The sequence below is a fragment of the Bos grunniens genome, chromosome 25 (assembly GCF_055505025.1).
Source record: "Bos grunniens cultivar Pamir isolate PY7600 chromosome 25, Bosgru_T2T1.0, whole genome shotgun sequence".
In the NCBI taxonomy this organism is placed as follows: Eukaryota; Metazoa; Chordata; class Mammalia; order Artiodactyla; family Bovidae; genus Bos; species Bos grunniens.
In genome coordinates this window covers 16,850,111-16,875,288 of record NC_141189.1, presented here as the reverse complement: position 1 = coordinate 16,875,288, position 25,178 = coordinate 16,850,111, and the positions used below count along the sequence as shown (strand labels likewise).

The 25,178-nt window shown below is 57.1% G+C and overlaps 2 protein-coding genes and 1 long non-coding RNA gene across 12 annotated transcripts in view; 1 reads left to right on the top strand and 2 right to left on the bottom strand.

Moving 5' to 3' along the window:
- The window catches only part of ATP2A1 (ATPase sarcoplasmic/endoplasmic reticulum Ca2+ transporting 1), a 17,341-nt gene extending 4,987 nt beyond the window's left edge, over nt 1–12,354 (bottom strand). The window contains exons 1-12 of the mRNA XM_086375150.1: nt 12,049–12,354; nt 11,669–11,686; nt 11,196–11,278; nt 9,675–9,779; nt 8,641–8,779; nt 6,220–6,300; nt 5,266–5,351; nt 4,833–5,130; nt 4,235–4,401; nt 1,605–1,693; nt 1,218–1,320; nt 854–985 (exon numbers count right to left, since the gene is read on the bottom strand). Of these exons, the coding sequence (XP_086231276.1) occupies nt 854–985; nt 1,218–1,320; nt 1,605–1,693; nt 4,235–4,401; nt 4,833–5,130; nt 5,266–5,351; nt 6,220–6,300; nt 8,641–8,779; nt 9,675–9,779; nt 11,196–11,278; nt 11,669–11,686; nt 12,049–12,166 (1,419 nt within the window). The 5' untranslated portion in view covers nt 12,167–12,354. The remainder of the gene's footprint in view (nt 1–853; nt 986–1,217; nt 1,321–1,604; nt 1,694–4,234; nt 4,402–4,832; nt 5,131–5,265; nt 5,352–6,219; nt 6,301–8,640; nt 8,780–9,674; nt 9,780–11,195; nt 11,279–11,668; nt 11,687–12,048) is intronic.
- LOC147345196 (uncharacterized) lies at nt 11,352–16,428 on the top strand. The gene is made up of 4 exons (XR_015154588.1): nt 11,352–11,769; nt 13,256–14,506; nt 15,857–15,948; nt 16,076–16,428. It is a non-coding gene; the product is annotated as an uncharacterized LOC147345196 (long non-coding RNA).
- SH2B1 (SH2B adaptor protein 1) lies at nt 16,406–25,178 on the bottom strand. 10 transcript variants are annotated; one of them, XM_086375158.1, is made up of 10 exons: nt 24,854–25,178; nt 21,704–22,728; nt 20,999–21,100; nt 20,662–20,753; nt 20,375–20,550; nt 18,619–18,822; nt 18,223–18,434; nt 17,914–18,085; nt 17,360–17,459; nt 16,406–17,179 (listed from the first exon to the last, which is right to left on the bottom strand). In XM_086375158.1, exons 2-10 carry the CDS (start codon nt 22,637–22,639, stop codon nt 17,161–17,163), a joined length of 2,013 nt encoding a protein of 670 aa, XP_086231284.1. In that variant the 5' UTR covers nt 22,640–22,728; nt 24,854–25,178; the 3' UTR covers nt 16,406–17,160. The 10 variants fall into 10 exon arrangements, with proteins under 10 accessions (XP_086231284.1, XP_086231280.1, XP_086231286.1 ...); XM_086375154.1 differs by having other exon boundaries at nt 17,858–18,085; nt 24,854–25,173; XM_086375160.1 differs by having other exon boundaries at nt 24,842–25,171.

The window sequence follows — 25,178 nt, the reverse complement described above, 5'->3', positions numbered from 1 at the left end:
CTTAGGTGGCTTTCAATATTTTTGTTATATTAAAACAGCAACAAGCATCTTGCCTTTACCAAAAAAAAAAAAGAATGAGCAGTGTGGGAAATTTAATAAGACAACCCTGAGGAAATCAATATAGACCTTTAGTAAATATTAACATTGGGAACTTAGAGTAATAATCTCAGATTTGGACTTGTGTATCAGGGAAGCAGACACATATGAAGTAGTCATATTTCTCAAATCCTAAATCAGGTCTTGAAAGCATTAGTCATTCAGTCGGGTCCAACTCTTTGCGGCCCCATGGACTGTAGCCTGCCCCCTTGACTGTAGCCCACCAGGCTCCTCTGTTCATGGAATTCTCCAGGCCAGAATACTGGAGTGGGTAGCCATTCCCTTCTTCAGGGGATCTTTACGACCCAGGAATTAAACCCAGGGTCTCCCACATTGCAGGCAGATTCTTTACCATCTGAGCCACCAGGGAAGCCACAAATCAAGTCTTGAGATCTGATAAAAAAAAAAAATGAGTGTGTTCCTAGAGGCAGTGGGTAGCAGTTGACATTGGGCTGTCCCAGGATAGGTCACTCATGGTTTCTGGGACCAGCTCAGTCCCTTTCCACTAGGAACATGGTGGGGAAGGTGACTGTCGGTGCATCCAGGGATGCTCCAGCTGGGCACCAGAAAGAGCGGTGTAAGTGAGGGTCAGGAGACCCCACCCCAAGTCAGCCTCACCAAGGAAAGCTGTGGACAGGCCAGCTGCTTGTTGGGGCTGGCTCCCAGCACAAGGCCCTGCGGGGCCCCATCTCCTGAGGTTCCTTAGGTCCTGGCCTGTACAGGGTGGAGACAAACGGGAGGGAGCGCCCAGACTCACCGAGTTGCAGGCGTTGGCCCTCTCTACCTTCGAGAGGTTTCTCACTTCAGTGTTGAATACATTCATCTTCTCCACCAGGGTGGTGAGGGCTGTCTCGGTGGCCTCTCCCACCTTCTCATAAATACCTTTGGTCTGAGAGGGCAGAGAAGGAAGAGGAAGTAGGTGCCCTGGGCTCCTGGCCCCTTGCTCCCACCTTCCACCTAGAACGGGAAGGGAGCAAACTACTCTCTTCCCCTTACACCCAGGAGAGGCTTGGTATGAGGGACCCCCTCCCCCAGATCCCTTCTTTGCAGCCTGTGGGGGAGGCCTGGACGCAGCCAGCTCGAGGGGCAAGGAGGGGCCGCTTCAGGAGAGGAGAGGTTACCTCATTGAAGTCCAAGGAGGAGTCATTGCAGAGGGCACAAATGGTGGCCAGCTCCACCAGCCCGTCATACTGCCCTGAGCGGACTGGCTTATCATTCTTCAAGCTGGCGGCGGGGCGGGGAGGAAGGAAGGGAAAGAGACAGGTAGAGAAGATGGGGAATGAGATGCAGAGAGAGCACGGGGAAAGCAGCGAGGGACGGGGGCAGGTGGCACCAACGTGGTGATGAGCGGCGGCGGGAGAGAGAACGAGGCCAGGGAAGAACAGGAGAGAAACAGGAAGACAAAACTAGAGGGAGGGCCCCGGGGGAGAGAGGAGGTGTGTGTGTGTCTGTGTGTGTGGTGGGGAAGGGGCACAGGGAAATGGAAGACGACCTTTAAGGGGACTTACACCTCTCCTTCAGGAGCGTAAGTGGAGCCAGTGACAGAGAACTCGTTCAGCAGGCAGAGGTCCCCATCTATCCTGTCGATGATGAACATCTGCAGAGAAGGGGGTGTGCACACATGGCTAACTCTCCTTGTGTCCAAAGGCAGTCTGCACCAAGGCAAGGCCCAGGCCACGAGCATCCCTGTCCGGCCAGCTGCACACACTCACCCAACTTCCCCCCACCATCCCCCCACTCATTCTTCCTTTTTCCTTCCTGCATCCTCCCCTTTCCCACCACTCCCTTGCAAATCATTCTTCTTATTCTGTGTCCATGGCCTTAAAAGTTACGGGACTTCCCTGGTGGTCCAGTGGTTAGGACTCCACACTCGCAATGCAAGGGGCCTGGACTGGCTCCCTGGTCAGGGAACTAGATCCCATGTGCTGCCACTGAGAGCCCACATGCCGCAGTGAAGATCAAAGGCCCCAGGTGCCACGACTAAGACCCCGTGCAGACAAATAAATAAAATGAACATGTATGTATTTTGTAATTATTGCAGGGCTTTCCTGGTGGCTCAGTGGTAAAGAAGCCGCCTGCTAATGCAGGAGACACAGGTTTGATCCCTGATCCGGGAAGATCCCACATGCTACGGATCAACAAAGCCTGTGTGCCACAACTGTCGAGCCGTGCTCTACAGCCCGGGAGCCGCAGCTACTGAGCCCACGTGCCATGGAGCCCAAGCTCGGCAACAAGAGAAGCCACCAAAAGGAGAAGCCTGCACACTCAACGAGAGAGTAGACCCTGCTCGCCACAACGAGAGAAAACCTTGCGCAACTAGAGACCCAGCACAGCCAATAAATAAATAAAATTATTTTTTTTAAGTTATTGAAGGTCACACTGAAGGTCCCTCCAGATCAACTGGTAAAATAAGAGGTGCATCACAAGGTGTTCTGGGGACTGTGGCCACCGGTCCACGTGCCAGCACGTGACCCGTCTACAGCTCCAGCCTCTTGCAGCCAGACCTTCCAGTTTTGCAGGAAGAACTAGAAGTTCAGGTTATTTTTCTATGAAATCTCTTAACTTTTCAAATGTGGGCAATGAGTTCATTTTTATGAAACATGACAGGAGCCCAGTGGCCTGGCTTTGACGCCTGTGCTTTGGAGGGAATGTAGGTCACGCAGCACAGAGGCGAGAAGCCCACCCTGAACCAGAGCAAGTGTGGAAGGGATGGGGCTTAAGACATGTTCCAAGATAAAATGGTTCTGTGGCCAGCGAAGTCTGGGAAAATCTGGGTTAAAAAAAAAGTGAAATCCACCCTCTCTACAGTCAGCCTCCTCTGAGGCTTTCAAACGCCAGCAGGCCTGTGCCTGGTCTGAGAGGCCTTGATTCTTTGGACAGTCATTTCTATTTCACAGATATGGTAGTCCAGAGAATTGTTTTTAGGTCAGGGGTTCTCTGCCTGGGGTCCATGGACGACCCCGCAGACCAAGGGATCTGTGAACTTTGATGGCAAAACAAAACTAACATCTTTTTCAGGTATACCTATGGCTGATTCATGTTAGTGTTTGGCAGAAACCAACACAATACTGTAAAGCAATTATCCTTCAATTAAAAATGAATAAAAATTTTAAAATTACATTTCATTTTTTCTCTTATATTTAGCATTTCCTTCCAGTTATGAATGTGGGCAATGCACCACGTTAGCATTAGCAAAAGCTGTGACTTGGCCACCAATAAAATCATAAACACTCTCCTATCACGTTGCACTGTTTCAGGGCTCTCAAAATAGCATTTATACTCATCCCTGCCTCAGCGTTACGGCGCTTATGAGAACTACTGTTGGACTTGCTACTTAATACATTATTAAAGGAGCATATGTGTTACCAAACCACGAATCTGTTTTTAAAATATTTTGATTGCTATATTTCAATCAGTGGTTTCCTCTGTAATCCAGCGCATTTTATTTCTGTTTTTGCCTGCGCTGCCCGGCTTGACAGGATCTTGGTTGCCCGACCAGGGATGGAACCTGGGCCACAGCAGTGAAAGCATCGAGTCCTAATCATCGGACCGGCAGCAATTCCCAATCCAGTGTATTTTAAAAACAGGATCTTGTGTGTTTTACTTTATACACTGAAAATATTAAATGTAGAGGTCCAGACGGTCAAAGGGTCCAGGGCACAGAAAAGATCAAGGGCCCTGGCTCAGGAAATGCCATTTGGGATTCATGCGACCAGGTTCCTCCTGCCCCGTCACAGAGGATCACTCTGGAGGGTAGTGTGGTGCACAGGCAGGTACTCTAGGGCCAGATAGACTTGGGTTTGAAACTCAATTCTGCTCCTTATTAACTGTGCATGGAATTTCCCAGAGCCTCAGTTTCCTCCTCTGGAAAACTGGGTAACAAAACCTTCCCCTGGTGGGGCAGCTGTGGGGGATTAGAGCTTACACACGGCAGTGTCTGGCACACGGATGGGGGCCACAGAGAGCTGTCTGACGAGGACAGGCGGGCTTCTCTGCCCCCTCTCACAGCTGGCAGGATGGCGCCCTGTGCCCTCCGAGCATTTCTTTCTCAGGCCCAAATGAGAAGCTGCCCGTGATGAAGGGGTCACGCCCACCATTTCACCTCCCATCTGAGTGGGAGTTGCCACCCTGCCCTGACCTTGCAGACAGACATCTGGTTGGTGGTGAGGGTGCCCGTCTTGTCGGAACAGATGACAGAGGTGCAGCCCAGAGTCTCCACGGAGGGCAGGCTCCTCACGATCGCGTTCTTCTTTGCCATCCGGCGGGTGCCCAAGGCCAGGCAGGTGGTGATGACTGCAGGAAGGCCTATGGGGAAGGAGGGGGGGTGAGGGAACTAAACCGGGGCACAGAGGGAGACCTAGTGGGCTAGGCTGAATGCGTGTGCGTGCGCGCGCGTTGTGTGTGTACAACGCGTGCTCAGTTGTATCCAACTCTTTGGGACTCCGTGGACTGTGTAGCCCACTAGGCCTTTCTGTCCATGCAATCTCCCAGGCAAGAATATTGGAGCAGGTTGCCATTTCCTTCTCCAGGGGGACTCTTCCTGACTCAGGGATTGAACCCATCGCGTCTCCTCCACTGACAGATGGATTCTTTTACCAACTGTGCCACCTGGCTGAAGAGCAGCCCCCAAAGATACCCGGTCCTAATCCTTGGGGCTGGTAAATGTTATCTTATTCAGATAAAGGGTCTTTGCAGCTGAGAGGAGCAAATGGGAGGAGACAGAGAGGTCGCCCTACCCTCGGGGATGGCAGCCACAGCCAGGGCCACGGCGATCTTAAAGTAGTAGATGGCACCACGGATCCAGGAGCCCCCATGCACGGGGTCGTTGAAGTGGCCAATGTTGATGAGCCAGACGGCCACGCAGATGAGGGAGATGACCTTGGAGAGCTGCTCCCCAAACTCATCCAGCTTTTGCTGCAGAGGGGTCTTGTCCTGCTCTGTGGCGGCCATTTGGTCACGGATCTTCCCAATCTCGGTGCCCACACCGGTGGTGGCCACAATGCCGATGGCCTTGCCGGCTGCGATGTTGGTGCCCTGGGAAGGGGAAGAAGAGGCAGGGAGTCAGGTGAGGCCCCAGCTGTGGGCCTCATCTCTTCCCTTGCCGTCACATCTCTCCCAGACCAGGGCCCCCTGGCTGGAGAACAGGACAGCTGGCCCTGAAGGGCTCACCGAGAAAAGCATGTTCTTCTTATCCTGGTTGACAGCTCGGGGGTCGGGAACAGGTTCTGTGTGCTTGATGACAGAGACAGACTCGCCTGTGGAGAAGGGCCGGACGGGCTTTCAGATGACGTCATATCTTTCACTCAGACTTCCTGCCCCTAACTCTCTCCCTTCTCAGCCTAGGAAGGATCAAGCAACAATCCTGGAGGAAGTCTGGACTCTGAAAAGAAGCCCCTGGAGGTAGATGGGAAACTCATTGCCCTTAGAGTAAAAGGCCTTGACCCCAATCCCCGCCTGACTATGCACAAACTGCCTGGCTTTGGATGACTTAACCTCGGTTTGCTCTGCTGTGAAACGGGGACAATGATGTGCACATTTCAGAACACAGTCTTGGTAAAAATCAAATAAGCGGATGTACCTGAAAGTGCGCTCTCAATTGGAGAGCGCTTTCGTGGAAGGGAGAGGCCCCCACCCTGGGGACCTTGTATCCCTCACCGGAAGGGCAGGAGCTCAGGCAATCACCCTGAGCCAGCCCAGCTGGCCTCCTTGGACCACAGAGCAAGCTCACTGGCTCTCTCTTCTCTCTCCCAGGGCAGAAACGGAAGCAGCTGAGGTGTTAAGTGGATCTGAACCCTGTATCTGATCCTAGAACCTATGCTTCCTCACTTGAGGGCTTTTGAAGAGGCAAGATGGTTCTCTGGGTGACGGTGCCCACGTATCTGTGTGGAAGGGATGAGTTATGGGCGATCTGGAGATGGGCATAAACATCCCACTGTCTCCCATGACCCCCTGTGTTCCAGGCTCAGGCTGTGAGCAAAGCTGACCAGGGCAGACATCGCTGCCACGATGGGGCCAGGACAGGGGCCCTATGGCCAGGGGTCCCCTTTCTCTCTGTCCACTCAGTTCCTCCCACATGAAATCCTCCTGTGATGCATCCCCCGCCCTGCCCTCTGGCCAGTAGACCTGTCAGGATGGACTGGTCGACCCGGAGGGTGGTAGACTTGATGGTGAGGATGCGGATATCTGCCGGGACCTTGTCCCCCACTGTGGAGAGAGAAGAGGGGCATGAAGTCAGCAGAGAAGGGAGAAAACCCCATCTTTGTCTGAAGACCCCTCCTCCTTCAGGTCTCAGGGGGTCGTCCTGTCATCCCAGCAAGGCTCTCCCTCTAACCCTCACTGCCACTGTCTCCCTGCCGAATGTTCTTCTCCCTATTAGGCAACCACACGGACTGTAGCCCACCAGGCTCTGCTGTCCATGGGGATTCTCTAGGCAAGAATACTAGAGTGGGTTGCTGTGCCCTCCTCCAGGGAGTCTTCCCGACTCGGGGATCAAAGCCATGACTCTTGAGTCTCCTGCAGGCGGGTCCTTTACCACTGAGTCACCAGGGAAGCCCTAAAAGTGAGGATGCTAAGTCACTTCAGTCGTGTCCGACTCTGTGCGACCCCATAGACAGCAGTCCACCAGGCTCCCCCGTCCCTGGGACTCTCCAGGCAAGAACACTGGAGTGGGTTGCCATTTCCTTCTCCAATGCGTGAAAGTGAAGTCACTCAGTCATATCTGACTCTTCGTGACACCGTGGACTGCAGCCTACCAGGCTCCTCCATCCATGGGATTTTCCAGGCAAGAGTACTGGAGTGGGGTGCCATGGCAGACAGCAAAACAGAGAGGGAAACGAGAGGGAGAAAGGTGAGGAGGGACAGGCATGAAAAGAACTAGAGTAAATAGGGTGAGTCAGGGACCTCCCTGGCAGCTCAGTGGTTAAGACTCCATGCTTCCAATGCAGGGGTTGCAGGCTCAATCCCTGGTTGGGAAAGAAGACCCCACATGCCACAAGAGGCAGCCCCAACCCGCAAAAAATAGGGTAAGTTGGACAGACGTATATCCATGGACGAGAACAAAGTGGAACAGCTGGAGAAGGTACAAGAAACAGGAAAAAAAAAAATTGGGAGTTGAGAAAATCAGTGTCAACCCAGACAAAAGGTGGAGTAAGAAGACAGGAGAGGGAATGAGAAGAGAAGATGCAGGAGGAGAGGGGACAGCGGTGGAGGTCCTGCCAGGTCCACATGGAAGGGATGGATGCACATCAGAAGCCTGCTGGGCCGTGGTCTGAGCATCAGGGGAAGGCAGGAAGCCAGCATGAGTGAGCTGGGGAGATGGGCTGGGGAAAACGGGCATCTGCAGGGAATAAGGCAGGGGTGGTGGCTTCAGTGGGGTGGGGGCAGGGGGGAGCCATAGACAGCAAAGAGCTGATAAAAGTGGGGGGAGGCCAAGGGATGTGCACAGAAAGGGGGGTCAGCCTAGGAAACCGCCTGGGAGACACGGCGGATGCCCCACCAGACTTGGAGACCTCTCCACGGAAGAGAACCACCCCCCAGCCTCATCCCGCCTGGTCCCAAGGCTGGTCCTGGGGATGGGGTTTGACTGCTCTCCTTTTCCTGCTCCCAAGGTTCCTCCTCCCGTGCCAGAGGAAGCTGACGGAGGAGGGAGGAGGTCAGCAATGGAGTTGGGCGGGACACCCTGTCACCCAAGCCAAAGGGATATTTATAGACATTCATGGCGCTGACTCCAAAGCGTCATGGTGGCAGATGGGCCCTGGGATGCGGCACTGGGGTCTTCAGCCCGCCCTCCCTTTTGCCAAGCTTCCCAGGGTAGCAACTTGGGTGTCTGGTGGAGGGAAGCAGGCCCTAGAAAGACACAACTCCCTATGCCAGGGGCCTGGAGACGTGGGAAGGCCTGCGTGGGGCAAATATAAAAACCGCTGAAGGGGGCAGAATCCCAGTAATCTTAGCCTCCTGGCCCCCACCCCTCCCTGGTCAGGCATTAAGTGTCCCTCGCCGGAGAGGCGGGGCCCTCCTTGAGCTCCCCTCCTCCAGGTCCCGTGCTCTCTGCTGGGGCCTGAGTTTCCCTTACATGGTCGGGGGCTCGAGCCTCTGGCCCCCCCTTCCCTTCTACCGTCGCTCCTTCCCCTTTGAGAGGCCTCAAGGGCACGGAGAGGTCAAGATTTAAAGCTGACCAAGCTTGGGGGTGGGTGGAAGGAGAGGGAAGCCAGGCCTCAGGAGGGGGTGGAGACGGGGCCCTTGGCAGGGCCTGGGTTCCACCTGTCGCTCGCAAGGGCTGGCTGAGAGGAGGGGGAACAAGGGGTCTGCCTGCAGCTTCGGGGACAGGACTGGCTGTTCCTGCTCAGACTCTGGTAGAGAGGATGTGCCGTGGCCACAGTGCCCTGGAGTGACCCCCGAGGAGTCTGAGAAGGAGAAGCCGAGACTACCAGACATCATCCTGGCTACCTCCTGGACACGGGATCGGGGCTGAGCAGCCCCCACCCTCCCCACACACATCTTCTTGGCCTCAAAACCCATCCTGGACCACTCGTTCCCATCACTCACCAGCCACCTCCACGATGTCTCCAGGAACAATATCCCGAGCTTTGATCCTTTGTACTGACTTGCGGTCAGCCCGGTAGACCTTCCCCATCTCGGGTTCATATTCCTTCAGAGCCTCGATGGCATTCTCTGCATTCCGCTCCTGGGGGGAATAGGGTTGAGGAGAGGAGGGTCAGCAGAGAAAGGAAGGTAGTGGAGTGAGAAGGGACCGATCAAGGAGGATGGGGTGGGGTAGAGATGGAGGAGCAGGGGCCAGAGTCGTGGGGGAAGTTGGGGCATCACAGAGGAGGCAGGTTATGTGGTCTTGGCTCCTGGCCCAGGGGAGCAGACAAACTTCACACGATGAGTGAGGATACCGTCACCCATAGCTGAGAATAGGTGAGGGGGTTTAAGGCCTTTCCTGGTGGCTCAGACAATAAAGAATCTGCCTGCAATGTGGGTTTGATCCCTGGTTGGGAAGATCCCCTGGAGAAGGGAATGGCTACCTACTCTGGTATTCTTGCCTGGAGAATTCCATGGACAGAGGAGCCTGAAGGGCTACAGTCCATAGGGTCGCAAAGAGTTGGACACGACTAAGCAACTAACACTGCTACTACTACTACAGGGGTTTTGGGAAGAGAAAGAAGGAGAATCAAAGAAAATCAGGAAGCAGGGGATAGGAAAAGCAGAGGGTGGGAGAAAGCAAGAGGAAGAAGGATATCAAATGAGCATTTACTGAAATCTTCCTACATGCCAGACACAGGGCTGGGTACTTTCACACTCATCATCTTGTTAAATTTCACCACAACTCAAGGGACAGGATTATGAGTCCCATTTTATGGATGAGGAAATTGAGACTCAGAGAGATGAAGGCATCTGCCCAGGGTTGAACAACCAGCAAGTGAAAGTGGGAATACCAAGTCTCCTGAACTGGGCAAAAGGACCAGATACTAGGCAAGCCCAGGGTAAGTGATGGAGGAGGAGGAGACAGGGAGGGAGGCTGGCCTCAGGTCCAGTGTCAGGATGTGAAGGAATGGGGGGGTGGGGTCAAAGCTAACCTGCCAAACCCCCACGATGGCATTGGCAATGAGGATCAAGAGGATGACAAAGGGTTCAACAAAGGCGGTGACAGTCTCTTCGCCTTCCTCAAACCAGGCCAGCACCTGGGGAGCAAGGGAAGGAGATCAACAGATAATAAAGCCCCTCAGGTGGTTAAGGGGAGCAGACAGAGATGAGAACACGTGCAGGAGCAAAGGGGGCGGGGCATCACGGAGGCACTGCAGCCCCACATCCCTTTAAGTGCCTACACGGTCCACTCCTTTAACTCACACAAGCGCAGCCACTGCTGTTATTCAGCGAGAACAGGCGGGCACAGACATGCACAGCTCGGGGATTAACTGGGAATGCTTTCAGGTTTCCCTGACCAAGTTGCTGGCTTGTAAACGAAGCTCAGGGGACACCCAGGCCAACTACCCCCAAGCCACATCCATCCCACGGGAGCCAAAACCCTATAGAAAAAACCCTGTGGTCCTCGCAGGCGCCCTGCCCACCCACAGCCCTCCCCCACAGCCCGAGGCAGGGAAGCTCCAATTTCATGAGGGAGCAGGAGGAGGGGATAGTGTTACGGGGCCTCCTGTACACACCCCACCCCAGCTGTTGCCACTGCCAGGCAACAGCCCCAGGCAAATGTCAAGGAGCAAATCTGAGAAGGGAGAAGTGAGGTTCTGCCAGCTAGTACTCAAGGGCCCGCGAGGCCTCTACCACAGAGACCAGGGGACAAGGAGACGCTTTTGCCTCCAGAGTCCTGTCTTCCAGGAGGACTACGATGTTAAGGAAGTAAGTCCAAAATGCAGGCGGGACTGCTAGGCTGGTGTGTGCGCAAGGAAGCTCCAGGGCAGGAGCGGAGGCAGGCCCTTGAGAGGGAGTGGGGGCAGCCCTGAGGTTGAGGGGGAAGGGGAGGGTCAGGTCAAGTGGACGAGGAAGGGGGTCCCGGGAGTTCCAGCGCTGATAGGGGGAGCAGGGAGGCGAGGCCCAGGGACAGGTGAGGGGTCTGGGCCTTTGGGAGCCTTTGGAGTCCCCCTCGCACCAGCAGCTCTTTCCCGCCTCTAGGAGGGAGTCTCTGTCTCGACCAATCAGCGTCAGGAGGGAGGGGCAGGAGCTTCTGGACGCTCGGGGATTGGCGGAGCCCTGTGTGAGCCCCGGGGCATGCTGGGAGCCGCAGTGGCCTGGGAACAGCAGTAGTGTCTGAGCCCCGGAGCCCGGCGCTGGGGGGGTAACCCGAGCCCTCGGAGCCCTTGAAGCTCCGGGGGCGGCTTAGCTTCAGTGTTTTGGCTGAGAACATCCTTAAAGCTTAAAATAAAACCTGCCTGCGGGGTGTGGGGGAGGACAGAGGAGTATGCAAGTCAGCGTCATCCCACTCCCTCAGTTCTAGTCTGTAGGACAGGATGCTGAGGGCTTGGACCAAAGGAGCCGCTGATTTGGGGTTGCCCACGAGCAGATTCTCCAGATCCCCCCAATCTACAGCCCAGGCTAGCCCCTAGATGCACCCCCCTCCCCCCACCACCGCGCAACACACTTACAAAGGAAATGCAGGCGGCCAGGAGAAGGATCCGCACCAGGAGGTCTTCAAACTGCTCTAACACCAGCTCCCACAGGGACTTCCCTGAGGGCAGAGGCAAGGGGAGGGGAGGGAAGTGGGGGAGGGGGGCGGTGTTAAGGTCTAACGGATGAATGCAGGGACTCCAGGTGCAGGCTGGGGTCCAGCCTGGAGCAGGAAGGGTCTAAGGTGACGGGCAGGCCATTTGGTACTGAGAAAAGGGCTGAGGGAGCTGGCCCGAAGTCCAGAAACAGGCTCCTCAAAGTGGTGGGCAGTTGTTCAAGGATTGGATGCCTCAAGGAGAACGTGCCTGGAAACTTCTGCCCCCAGCCAGACTCTAACCTTTGAGGAGGAACATTTCCCCCGGGAATTGGAAGGAGAGGACTGGGAGAAGGGAGTGGGGCCCAGAGGGAAGGAGGTGTCATTTATGAGAGCTCAGGGCTTCCAGTAACTTACCCTCCTCAGCAGGGAGCTCTGCCCGGGGAAAAAGAAGAAAAGGACATTATTCATTTGGCACTCAGTCTAATGCCACCCACAACCAGGACTTTGTGGCTAAGGTAAGAGAATCAGGCCACGAAAAAACTGAGGTTCACTGAGGTTGTCCCAAAAAACTTCCCAAAACTCAGGGACTCAGGGATCCTGCTTTCTCAGTATCCTCCCCTCCCTTGCCCTCAAGTGACCAGGTCTTGCCTCTTCCCTAAGATACCCTGGAGGGAGAGGCTTCAGTGTGTGTGTGTGTCAGTGTGTGTAAGTGAGTCTGTGTGTGTGTGTCTGTGAGTGTATGTTGTGGGGATGTAGGAGGGCATTACCAGCCTTTTCCTCCAGGGAACACTTACCATTATGGCCATATTTCTCCAGATGCCGCTTAACTTGGTCCGGGGTGAGGCCTGTAGTTTCGCTCACCCCAAAATAGGCCAAACATTCTTCTGTGGTCTTGGAGTGCGCAGCCTCCATGGTGCTCCCTTCCTGGGGGCCAGGGGGCGGTGTGTTCCTTCTGGGGGGGTTCTCACACGTCGGGGGCCTTCCTCAGTGTGTCCACCTGCCTGTTTGTCTGGGTTTCTTCCTTTTTCTTTCCTTCCCCCCCCCAGGTTATTCTTCCCTCCACGAAGCTCTGACCCCCGTTCTACTTACAGCAGCCAGCCACCCCCCCAGCCCCCAGCTGGTCCTTATGAGGGAGTGGGGGGGGCCAGGCTCCCCCCTCCCTCAGACCAGGGATTGGCTGGCAGGGACTCTAGCAGGAGGGGTCAGAAGAGAGAGATATTTCTGCTGACGAGGGGGAACAGTGGGGCTGCAGCCTGAGATGTCACTCATGAGGGAAGCTAAGGTGGCCCCAGCTCTAGGGAAGGGGGGCAGGGAGAGACCTCAATTTCTGTCTTCTGCTGCTGAGCCCTTCCCCAATTGCCCCAACTTCTTGAGCTGCACTGAATTTCTTATTCCAGAGTCACCCCTTCCAGTTTTCCCTTCAGCCCCCTTCTCTCTATTCCCTTTCCTCGAACCCCCTTCCCATCTCATCCACCCTGAACCTACTACTGCTGCAGTCTCATCCTTCCTTACTGAGTTTGTTGAAATGGCAGCAGAGATACCCAGCCCTCAGGGGGCTGAAAAGGGGGAGAACATCCTTTGGGGGCAAGAGGAAGTGGCTCTAGAGGGACAAGGGGAAGCAGGGAGGGGAGGGGGTCAAGGGGACAGGGCAGAAGATGGTAACCCTACCCTAGGGAGGGGTTGCTGCAGCCATCAACAAGGGATTTAGTGTCCAGGCCCTGGTGAGCAGAGCCAGGACTGCTTGTCTCTCCCCTAAACCGCCCCCCCCCCATGGCTCTAACTCAACCTCTGGGAACAGAGCCTTCAGGGCCCCCCCATCCTTGAGAGGGAATCCCCCCCCCAAGAAAATGGGATACCCAGGCAGCCCGGAAACCCAAGAGCCTACAGAATGTGCTGATGGCAGACAGAGAGGGATCAAAGTTTCAGAATGGGGGCAGGGGTCACCCCAAGTCACGGAATGAGGGTCACCTCGTCCCACGCTGTGCTCTCTTCAATCCACAGGGTTTACATGGCAGACCCTGGATGGCATGTGGTCTGCACTCCACCCTGGCCCTGAAGGAGCTGCGCTCAAGGGGAGTGAAGATGGAACTGTGTGCTCAGGCGCTGGGCATACCCCGTGGGCAGAGGCACGAGGGAAGGGGCATCAAAGGCAGGGGCTGGGGAAGCAGAGGCTCCAGACGCAGAGAATGGACGCAGGCAGATTGATGGGAACAGGTCTAGGGGAAATAAGGACAGACAGAGCTGGGGGACTAGAGACCAGGCTTCCAGGGTCAGAGGGAAGTCTGAGGAGCAGTGGGGAAAGCGGACAGCAGGGAGCTGGCAGGCGGCAGCCAGGTGGGTGGGGGCCCAGAGCTGGGTGCAAAGCCACAAGCTGTTGCTGAGCGGCTGGCCTCGGTGTCAGCTTCCTCAGAGAAGCAGCTGCTCCGAACCCCCCACCCCCACCCCTGCTCTGGGATAGGGGCGTCTGTTGGTCACTACTAGGGTAGCGGCGGGAGGAGCAGACAGAGGGTGGCGTGGGGCGTGGGCAGGGGAGGAAACGGGGGCAGAGACGAGGAAGGTTCCGTGAGAGAACGGTGCGAGGTCAGTGAGGTGAAGCAGCAGCCTCGTGGAAGCAGCCCTGGCCTCAAGTCCTTCTGTCTGGGGCTCAGTTTCCTAAGTGCACAGTGAGGCACATGGACCGCTGCAAGGGTTCTCACGGTTGCTTCCCTGTCTGGCGCCCAAGTTCCCAAGCAGACAGTGGGGCAAAGGAAAGGGGAGCCCCACTTTTGGGGGTGGGTAGGCCAGCAGGGGTGGATGGCACTGCAGGATCTAGCCGCCCCCACCAGCTCATCCTTTCTTCTGCCTGCACTTGGGGGGAGGGTGGCCTCTCGGGTGACTTAAGGACACGGTGCTCCCTGCCTCCCCCATTTCATAAGTCCAATAACCCTCCCTGAAGCAGAATCCTGTGGTGACCTGGGGGAGTTTGGGGGGCTCATACAAGGGGGTATGCGTGTTGGGGGTCACATCACCAGGCACCCCCACCTGGGCAAGCACCCACCTTCTTAGGCCAATATCAAGCCTTTCGGTGCTGGCTGGCCTGTCCCCGCCACCACCTGGAGGAGTGACAGGGGCACTGTCTTAAAGGAACAGGAATGCCCAAACAAGGAGAAGGGGGAGAAGACTGGACAGATCGTGGCTTCAAGGGCCTCAGACCATGAGGCTGAGGAAGGACGCAGGCTTTGCAGGGCACCGCTGCCAACGAGGCCCTTTAAGGTGATTCATTTCTGCCTCCCCCAACTTCCCAGAGAGGAAATGGCAGCCAGGAAGGGAAAGCCACCAGCCAAGAGCTGCAAAAGGATCACCGTCAGGGAGGCTGGGTGTGAACGGGGATGGAGGCGCGTGCTCTTTTGGAGCACCCCCCGCACACACACACACACCACTATGCCAGGGTCTCCAGGCCCAGAGTTGGAAGGTGTTCATCCCATCCTGAGGGCTGGAGCTGAGAATGGGAATGGTGGACTTCTGAGGGACCACTGAAGCACAGCCTGGCCATTCCCCATCAGTTCGGAACTTCGGCCGAAACATCCGTAGACAAGCTTAGAGAGAAAGTCTCTTAGGCTCCTCCAGCCAAGACATACACATCTTGGGGGGGTGGGGGAGGGGGAATGAGGGGGTCCTGGTACTCTTCGCCCACCCACCTTCAGAAGGCGAGGCCCTGAAGGGTGGCAGGGTTGGGGGCGGGGAGGGGGAGCCTCGCAGCACCAGTTGCTGCTAGATTAGGAGACGATGAGCTCCTGCTTACCCTGGGGCGCCACAGCCTTCTCTCGCCACCTCTCTGAGAACACAGCATCCAGATCCCCAATCCATCCCCCTCCCTCTACAAGGCCAATTCTATCCCCAGGCTCCTGAGGCCCAGGTTTGGGGGAGCCCCAGGGATGAGACCAAACCAGGAGAGCTTCCCCCAGCGAGCCCCCAGGCTGGGTGGCCCGTGAGCCCAGCTGTCTCCTGTCCATCTCCCAACAGGACGCAAGGCCCAGAATAGCAAGGTCATGAGCATGGGTAGGGCCTCCTGGAGGTGGGGGCAGAGGCTGAGGGGCGTGAGCGTGGAGCCTCCACACTGCCCGGGAGGGGAAGTGGGAGGCAGAATGGGAAGGGGCCCAGCCAGATGGAGGTGGGGGAGGGAGAGGGCCAACAGAACAGGTGGGATTCTTCAGAACCCAGCTCCTCCTTGTTGGCACCTGCAGAGCTGGGAAGCCCAGGGGTGCCCTCAGTTGGAGGAGAGCACAGCCGCAATTCAGTCCAGAGAGCAGAGCCTGGGTGCTATGGGGGGAAGGGTACAGGGAGGAGAGGGAGATGTCACAAATTCAAACACTCACAGGCCCAGCTAGGCGCCTCCTGGGAGTAAAGTGGGCTGGTGGGCATGGAGCAGATGTGGAAGGCGGGTACCACGTGAGGCTGGATCTTCTGACTTTGGGGAGGAACCAGTGATCTGAACTTGTATGTGAAATTCCAACGGAAACATCATTCAGGCCAAGTAAATCATGTCAGTGGCTTCAACCTAGATGAACCTTCCCATTTTACCGATGAGGCTACTGAGGCCTAAAGAGGTTACACTTTGCCCAGGACACACCACAAATGAGAAGCAAAGGCCAGAGTGAAGCCAGCGCTCTTTATCATCCAGCCTTCAGCTTTCCAGCTTGGCTCTGAGAAGAGAGGTGAGTCAGCCTGCCCCTGGGGCTCTCTGCAGCTAGGCTGTGGTGGCCACATTCAATCTCTCCCAACACAGCCACCGTGCCCCTAGCCCAGCCCCTCACAATCTCTCCTGGCCTGCTTTCTCCCCAGGGTAAGAAGCCTTAACTGAAGAATTCAGAGTAGGAAGGTCTGAACTGATTGGAGATCATCGATCCTGCTGTACACGGTCCTGTCCCATCAAGTTAACTTGGCTGGAGACCCCGAGAAGCATGATTTGGCTCCGCACTTAACCCTCAAGAAACAGGACAGCCCCCCGGGGAGCAATGGGCCAAAAGCTCAGGTCTGGGAGCAACAGGGATTCAAGCTGACCCAGACCTCTGGCCTCTCAGCTCTGAAGTTGGCAACAGAGTGGGCTACCTTCCTGACCCGCCTGTCCCAGCCCCCCACTGCAAACACTGGCCACAGCCATCACAATGGAACTGAGATAAACCCTTTTATTTAGTTATGCTTCTCCATTTTGTTTAAAACAACAAGAACAACCACCTTAATATAACTGACAGCCCTTCCCCCTCACCCTTCCTTGGGCTGAGGGGTGGTTAATGGGGAAATGGCCCCCAGGGGTGGGGCTGGCCATAAGAGCCCCGTAGGGAGGTAATGGAGCCTGAATCCCCTGCCCAGGGGATGGGGCACCTGTAGTGTATGAACTGGGGAGTTAGGGCTTTTGAAACTTTTTGTACCAACATACATGCCCTTGGCCGTCAAGGGTCAGGAAGCATGTGGGGAGGGGATTCCCACCGCTCCTCTGTGTCTCGGCCCAGCCCCAATCTCACCAACTGTGGGCTGGGGAGCAAGAAGAGAGAAGGTGGGGTAGGGTGTCTCACACAAAGGAGTACTGGTTATTTATGGCTCTGGGATGGCCCCCTTCTTCTCCGTCGCCCCCTAGTGGTAACTGCTGGAGCTGCACCATCAGGGTCACCCCCGGGGCCCCAGCAGATCCAGCGCCTCCCTGGGCCTCCGTGCCTGGGGCTACGGCCTCTTCCAATTCAACCACGGGGACCAGCTCAACCACGGGGACCAGCTCTTCCTGGATCCCTCCACTGCCCGCTTTCTCTTTCTCTTGCCTCTCTTTGGCTGCTGCGGCTGCTGCTGCCGCCACTTCTGGCGCCCCCGACGCCTCTTCTGCCCCAGGATGTGGGGGATCTGTCCATGAAGGGGGTTCAGGGGGCTGGGGTGGGTCATGGGAGGTGCTCGGTTCTGGATAGGAACGGTAAGAAGACAGACTGATGGTGGAGGGAGGCAAGGTCTTGGAGCAGCCTCCCCTTCGCTCATCCCCTCCCCGGAGCCATGTGCTATCTCCCCCAGATCCCGTCTCCTGAGCAATCCCCCCATCCATGGAAGATGGATCATGGGCGGCGGTGAGAGGACCACACTTACACACAGTCACTCGCTCCGAAGGGCATGAGGGTGGAGGAGGCATCGGGGTAGCATCGATCTCCCTCGCACACCCCTGCATGGCTCCCGGCCTGCTCCCGGCCTGGGGGGGTAGGGGAGGGGCAACGTGGGGACAGATGGGACATTGGGGGTGGGGAAAAGGGAGAGATCAGACAGGGACATCAGACATCAAGGGAGGAGGGAGGGGGATCAGACCGAGCACCCCCAAGAAGGGCAGGCCCAAGGCAAGGCTGTGATGGAGGGCAGAGACAAGGCCAGGGAGGACGCGTCTAGGAGACAGACAGACGATGGAACAGACGGGCCGATGGAATGGGAATGCGCGAAACCCAGGTCTCCACTTCCTCCCAGCTCCAGCATGGAGCCTGCTGCCTTCCTACGTCCCCATGGGCTCCTTTCCCCCGAGAGACCCAACACACAGGCATCTCCTCTGCCCCCGCTCTCCTCCTCGGGCCCCCCACCCCGTCTCGCTGGCACACACACCTCCTCACTTCTTGGGTGCACGGGCACCTCCTCCCCTGCAGACCTGCTCTGCTCACCCTGCTGTCGCTGGGAGGACACGACATAGCTGACAAGGACAACGTCACTGGAGCCTCCAGACTCCAGGGGGATGGGGTGCATCCGGAAATGCTCGAGCATATCAAAGATGGACTGGAACCACAGGTGCTGGACCCGGCACTGACCTTCCTCATTCAGCGAGAGACGCAGGTGCTGAGGGTGGGACGAGCGGGATAAAACGGGAGCCTGAGCCCTACCAGTCATAGAACCCTCCTCCCCCGATGGCAGCATTCCCCGACTAGACCCGCAGGCCCGCTGCCTGCAATGGAGCCTCCTCCTCAGGCACTCACCTTGGCCTTGCCCTGGAAGTTGAAAGTGAGGACATATTCACCCCGCCTCGTCTCACTCTGACGTACCAGGAAAACCCCATGGGAGCCAGTGCCTCCAGCCAGCACTAGCTGGGCGGCCTTGAGTCGAGAAAGCATCCCATGGAACCAAGGATACCCTGAGAGGGGCTGGTCCCCCTCGCCTCCCTCTGGCTCGCCTTGGAACAGTAAGGACCCTTCAGGAAAGAGGGAAGGAGACCGGGTGTCAGGGAAGCCATCCCGACCCAAAGAGAAGCCTTGCTCCTCCCTCACGGGTCACTCCCAAGCCCCCCAGGTCGGACCCCTGAGGATCCCAAGACAAGAGTTTCAGGCAGCTGGGCACCAGGCCTGGAAGCAGACACACACTCACACCTCTGGTACCTGTGGCTGTTTCCGGAGTGTCCAGGGGTGGGTAAGGGGCTGCGAGGGGATGAACGGTCCCTGCTGGGGGACCCTCTTCAATAGGGATCCGGGGGGGCAACTCTGGGGGAAGCAGTTCCATTGAGTCAAAATGGGAGGCGGCGATGGAGGCAGAACTGGGGGAGATGGATGCTGAGGGGCGGTCTGACAGGCCTCCGTAGGCCCCTGGAAGAAAAAGGGGAGAGCAAAACTGAGAACTTGAAGCTTCTTTTTGGGAGGACTGGTCTGCCGGACCCACTTCCCCAGCGGCCAGGCTACCCTGTGGGCACTGGCATCAGCCGGCTGAAATGCTGGCTCCTTCTTCAGGCACTGAGCCTGATGGTTCTCATCGGTGGCTCCTAACTTATGCTTCACACACTGCTGAAAGGGCTGCAATGATTCCAACAAGGTCTTAGAATCCAAATGTGCCCACATCTCTTCTGAATCAACAGTTGAAATTACAGCAACTCTATAGTTGCAGAATTGGGGGGTAGAACCCCTCAAGTATTTTCACATTAAAAATAGGTACTTTGTCTACAGGACAAAGCCCTCAACTCTCAGTGGCATCAAAGATTCTCCTGTGAATTCTGTCAACCTAACCAACCTGATCTTCATGTTATCCTATATTCCTGTGTCCTCTGATTTAGCCCAATTACCCCACCTAACTTTTTCAGATGTCCAGGGCTCTCCCCATCTCAGGTCTCGGCTTGCACCATCTCCTTTCTCCAAGCCATGTTCTTTTCTCCTCCTCTGTGCAGAATTCCTCATCTAGCCCACCTTCCCTGATTCTCTTCCTCCCGAGTTCCCAAGGCCTCCTGCTGGTGCTGTTCAGGCTCACCAGGTCGAAGCCCTGCTTTTTAGGAGGGATGTCAACTCAGATCTGAGCTCCTCATCCCGCCCAGAGCCTAGCACAGGGTCGAGGATGTACTAGGAGTTCCTGAGTGTCTGCTGAGCAGCAGGCAGGAGCCTACAGGCGCGTCCTACATATTAGTGCTCAGAGAACAGGAATATGCGGGGTGCAGGGCGCTGCGGCTCAGGAACAAGCTGGCATAGCCTTTGTCTTTGTCAGTGATCCTCGGATGACCTCAGAAAAGCCATTTCTCCTCTCTGCTCTTAGCTGCCTGAGAAATGAGGCGATCAGAACTGAAGACCTGGTAAAGCCCATTCTGGTCCCTAAATTCTTTAATACATTTCTTTACTCAGGCTGTGTGCAAGGCACAGTGAAACTGGAGCTCGGAATGGGGAATCAGAAGAGTGTAGTGGAGTCTAGAAAGGTGAGCTGGGGCCAGGTAGACACGTCTTTTTGTGTTTATGTGTGCGGGCAGCGTACGTGTGTTTAGAAGTTGGGACTCAAAAGAAATCCTAGTACCATCAACATATGCGTGGAGGTCAGAGTAAGAACACAACAAAGATGTACACAGTGTTCTGCGAGCTTGAGAAGAGAACCATTATCTCCGGCCAGAGTGGTGGCCAGCACAAGGCTTATGGAGAAGGTGAAGGGGCGGGGATAGAATGCTGGAGAAGGGCTGGACTGGGGCTTGGGTCGGGGCAGTGATGATGATGGTTCCAACTGGTAAACCGTGGCTGGGCCTGTTCAGGGACAAAAGTCAAATGTTTGGTGGGTGGCAGCTGAGGTGCACAGCGGAGCCTGGAGAGAGGGCCAGGGCCCGGGCCTCCCAGCTGGGGGGCTTGCATGGCAGGTCCCAGGGTCCTCGGCTCTCTGAGGCCCCACCCTTACCCTGCGAAAGGCGGTCGCTGCTCTCACTGGGTCCCAGCAGCAGGCCCTGGCTGGGCAGACTCTCCAAGTGGTTCAGGCAGGGCGGCTCCAGGCTGTCTGTGTTCTCCCTTGTCAGGAAGGAGGTCCCAGGGGCCAGGGGGAGGGTCATGGGGCGGGGACTGGTAGCAGGGTAGGGTCTGCAGAGACAGGGAAAACGGTGCTGGGAGGACAAGTCACCTCGGAGAGGCGGACAGCTGCTCCCCACCCCCACCCCTGGGCCCCTCAGTGACAGAAGTCGGGCTCCTCACCCCGGGCTCAGGCATTCTTGGATGTCAGACACCCAGGCCTTCACATGTAGCGCATCAGCTGTCTCCAGGATGTACTCCGAGGGGCCTTCCACCTATGGGGACGAGAGGAGGCCCACAGGCCACTTCCAGGTCTCAAGGCCCTAATGCAACCCTAACAGGAGCAAGGACATCCTCCTGCTCACCCCCCTCCCAGAAAAGCCGCCGCCCTGGGGACACATTCTCAAGGCACCTGGCATCTGTGCCCTTCCTTGCATGTGTATCCCTTGCTTCAATCTCCGAAAAGAGCTTTCTCTCTAACGTGAGTGCTCCAAGAGGGCAGGGAGCCCAGGCCTCCTACCTTAACCACAAAGGTGTTCTCCCGGTCAGGCATCTCCAGGGCTGTGGTTGTCCGCACGTCGGTGATGGTGGAGCAGGGAATGCTCAGTCGAGGCCGAGATGCCTAGGTCACGAGAGAGAACAAGACCCAGACTGTTGGTGCGGAGAGACAATCGTACCCCTCCCTGCAGAGAGATTCAGCCTTCCTTCCACACCCAAAGGGAGTTAGACAAGTAACACTGCTTTCTCTGTCGTGCCCACAGCGACTAATCCAGAGTCAGGAGCTAGCTTTAAAAAACCCAGGCCCTCCCGGGTGGCTCAGTGGTAAAGAATCTGCCTGCCAGTGCAGAAGACACAGGTTTGATCCCTAGTCCAGGAAGACCCCACATGCTGCGGGACAACTAAGTCTGTGCGCCACAGCTACTGAGTCTGTGCTCTATAGAGCCCGCGAGCCGACACTATGGAAGCCGGAGCGCTCGAGAGCCACGTGCTCCTCAACGAGAAAAGCCACCGCGGTGAGAAGCCTGCAAACCACGAAAGTAGCCCCCATTTGCTGCATCTAGAGAAAAGTCCACGCAGCAACGAAGACCCAGCACAGCCAAATAAATAAATACAAATTATTTAAAAAACAACAAAACAAATGAGCATAGCTCGGTATACGGGCCAAGGCACCACCCTGGTTGCTCAACCCCTTGCTCCCAGCCACTCCACCTCTGCTGGGCCTCACCTTGGGGGGCACGAAGAACTCCAGCCGACTTCCTCCTCCTTCTCCTTCACTTCGAAGCAGCAAGCGACACTTCTGCCACTGAGGCTGTCCCCCTCCCCCTGAGGTAGGCCCCGCTGCCCCTCCTCCCCGGCCCACTCCGGCGGGATCAGGGGCAGCCTCTTCAGCCCCCATGAAACTCAGCAGCTCTTCCCGCTGCACCACGCCTGCACCATCCTTCAAGGCCCCCCCTCCCCGACTGAGTCTCAGCCTCTCAAAACGGTGAGTCCATCTGTCCCCGGGGGACGTCCCGTCGCTGACCAGTCCCCTGCTGACAGTCCCAGCCCCGCCAGAGGAGTTGGAGTTGCTGTTCCCACCTAACGCCGGGGGTCCCGAAGCCGTCTCCAGGGGCCCCGCTGGAGAGGGCGGGTCAACGGTCCCCCGCCACTGCAGGATGCCGCGGACCGAACCGCGGACCGAGCGACCCACTGAGCGGAGAGAGAAGCGCTTCTTGAGCTTCGGCTTCGAGGAGGTTGTAGAAGAGGAAGAGACCGAGGAAGGGAGGGGGCCGGCCAGGTCCTCAGATGAGCGAGAAGGGCCCAGCACAGCCAGGGGCCCGCCCGCCCTGCAGCTCTCAAGGGACAGGTCGTGTGGCGGGACCTCCACACCAGGACTCAGAGGAGCCAGGAGGGGTGGCGACAGGGAGCCGGAGGCCCGGGCCACCTCCGCTTCAAAGTGCTGCAGGAAGAGCTCGGCAAAACGGCGGGAGAAGGCGGCCTCGGCCCCTGGCCCCGCGTACTGGGGGTGAGAGGCCAGGTAGAGGCGAAAACGGCGGGCAAAATCCAGGGCGGCCGCCCGGGCGTGGGACTCGCAGAACTCCCGCCAACTTGGGGGAGGCGGCGGGGGCAACGGGGGAGGGGAGGGCGAGGCCCCATCCTCCGGGGAAGGGGCACCATTCATGATGGCCCCCAGGAGGTGGAGAGGGGGAGCCTGTGGGGAGGGGCGGCAAAGAGAGAAGCGGCCAGAAGACACGGGGTGAGCGGCAGCAGCTGCAGAAGGAAGAGGCACATATATGGAGTCACTGCTGAGGTGGGACGGGGCCAGACCCCCTCCTCTGGTCTAGACTTCTTAGAGTGCAACTGGAACACACACCACACTGCCTCCCTGCCCTTCCCCAGGTCCTTGCGCCCCACAAGCCCCAGCCAATCAACCGCCCCCCTACTCCAATGTCTAGCCTGCACCCCTCCCCCTGCTGTCTCCCCGATCCACATTCCCTGGCTTCAGCTCCAGGTGTGATGGACCGCTGGACAGCGCCTTCCTCTAAACAGGAATCTGTTCCACGTTCCCTCCCTTCTCTAAAATGATCCTTTGATATTTATCACCTGCTTCCCAGTTGCCATTCTTACCTTTCCCTGCGAGAGGTTTTAACAACCTCTGTAACAAAAGAGGAACCCGGAGCTCAGAAAGTTTCAGAACTCCAAGTCTCCTGTTTTTCCCACTGCATAGTCCTCGTCCCCAGGCACTGACTGTGCCAGTCTCAAGCCACTGCCCCTCACTGCCCCAGCTTGCAAGGGAGCCAGGCCTGCAGAGCTTAAGAGACCCTGCCTCCCACGGTCCATCACTGAGGACGGAGGTTGCTCATTAAGGACAGACCGATGAAAGCCAACCCCAGGGCCCAGTAACCAAGCACTGTATTTGGAAGGCTTGGAAGGGCCAGAGCCCACTTCTTGGGTGGCCCTCCAGCCTGGGGCCCAGAGGCAGCAGCAGTGTGGGCTGGGTCTGGGCGAGTCTTTGCTGGCCACAAAGTAAAACAAAACAGGGAGCTGGGGCCCTGGGTTTCTCACCTTCCTCTTCTCTCACAGAGGAGTGTGCCCTAAAGGCTGGTTAGCTTGGTGGTTAAGGCCATAGGCTCTGGAGTTAGACTTAGGATGAAATTCCATCACTGCCACTTATTAGCTGGGTGATCTTGAACAAATTACACGTCCTCTCTGAGCTTTGGTTTTCGTATTTATAAAACAGGACTAATGATCCCTAAGCCCTAGAACTGTTGGGAGAATTAAACAGGACGTGTCCCGGCTTGACACAAAGTAAGCACACAACAAATGACAGTCGTTATTACTATTTTTATGGGGTTCTGATTTTCTCAAAGAGAAATCAGCAAAAGGAAGAGCCTTCCCAAGGTCTTACAACTAGCAAGTGGCAAAGCTGGGCAGGGAATTTACAAACCCATGGCTCTTCTGTTAGTGTTCCTCCCCCATGTTATACTTGAAGATGACTGGCACCAAGAAGGGGGTGAAGGCAGTTCAGGCAAATCTCCCCAAACCCCAGACTCCTGTTCAGACCCAGGTCAGCGCCCCCTCCCCTTTCTCTTTGGCTTGGACCCTACACACTGAGATGGCTCCAACCATAGGGGCAATTCCAAACCAACGAGAAGACGCCAGGAGATTAAAGAGTCATGGAGCACGGGGGAACCGAGCCAAGAGGTGTAGACACAGCAGAGAGCCCAATCTCCAGGCAGAGGCCACCTCAGCTCACACCGGCCCACCCAACCCTCTGCACCACAGGCAGACCAAGCCCCCCTTCAGGCCCGCTGACCCTGCGGGCCCTAAGCTGGTGAGTCAGTTTCTCTTTCGTCAAGCGGGACTCAGATACATTTTCCCACTGCACCTGCCTCTTGGCTCAGTTCTGATATTTCCCGAAGGGCGGGTGGTGGAGGGTGCAGGCTCCGCTCCTGGCTCGGACCCTCCGGACCCGGTGGTCAATCCACTTCGACCCGACCCTCCTCCCCGGACACCCTCTACCCGCCCATTCCCCGGGGCCGCAGCCCCCAAGGAAGCAGCCCTGTCTGCTGCACTCTCCGGGGCCGGGCGCCCCTCCTGCCTCTAGACCCCCCCACGCCCGCCCCCACCCAGGGCTCCTCGCAAGCGTCGGGGCCGGGTCGCGGAGAGGGAAGAGGGACTTGAAGAGGGGGGTTCCGGTTCCGGTCCCACCTGCATCTCGGTCCCCGCGGTTAGCTCCGGCGGCGGCGGCAGCTCCCGCTCCTGCCCCACCCCCCCCTCCGCGACTAGCTCCCAGCCCGGTTCTGCGCAGGCGCCGGGACCCCCTTTTTTCCCGTCACCGTAGGAAGCGACCATAGAGAAGAGCGGGGAGAAGGAAGGGCACCTTCACACTCACTTCCGCCATCCTCCCACTCCGTGCAGCCCTTCCAGAGCGGAGAGTATGTGAGTCTCGGAGGGCTCAGTGACTTCTCCAGTTGCGCCTACCAGGATCGGCAGGAGCAGCCATAAGAAGGGGTTGGGTCCTACCAGAACATCCTCCCGGAGGAAAGTCGGGACAAAGGGGAGCTGTCAACCATAGCAAAGGGACTTTAGTGGAGTAGAGTCTCGGGGGCCTGACGGAGGCTAGAGGAGCCAGGTACCGGAAACCAGCGAGTTGGGAAGGCTGTTTGAAGGGCCCGCCGCAGCCTAGAGCGCCGTCCTGGGCCGCTGAGGGGTTCGAG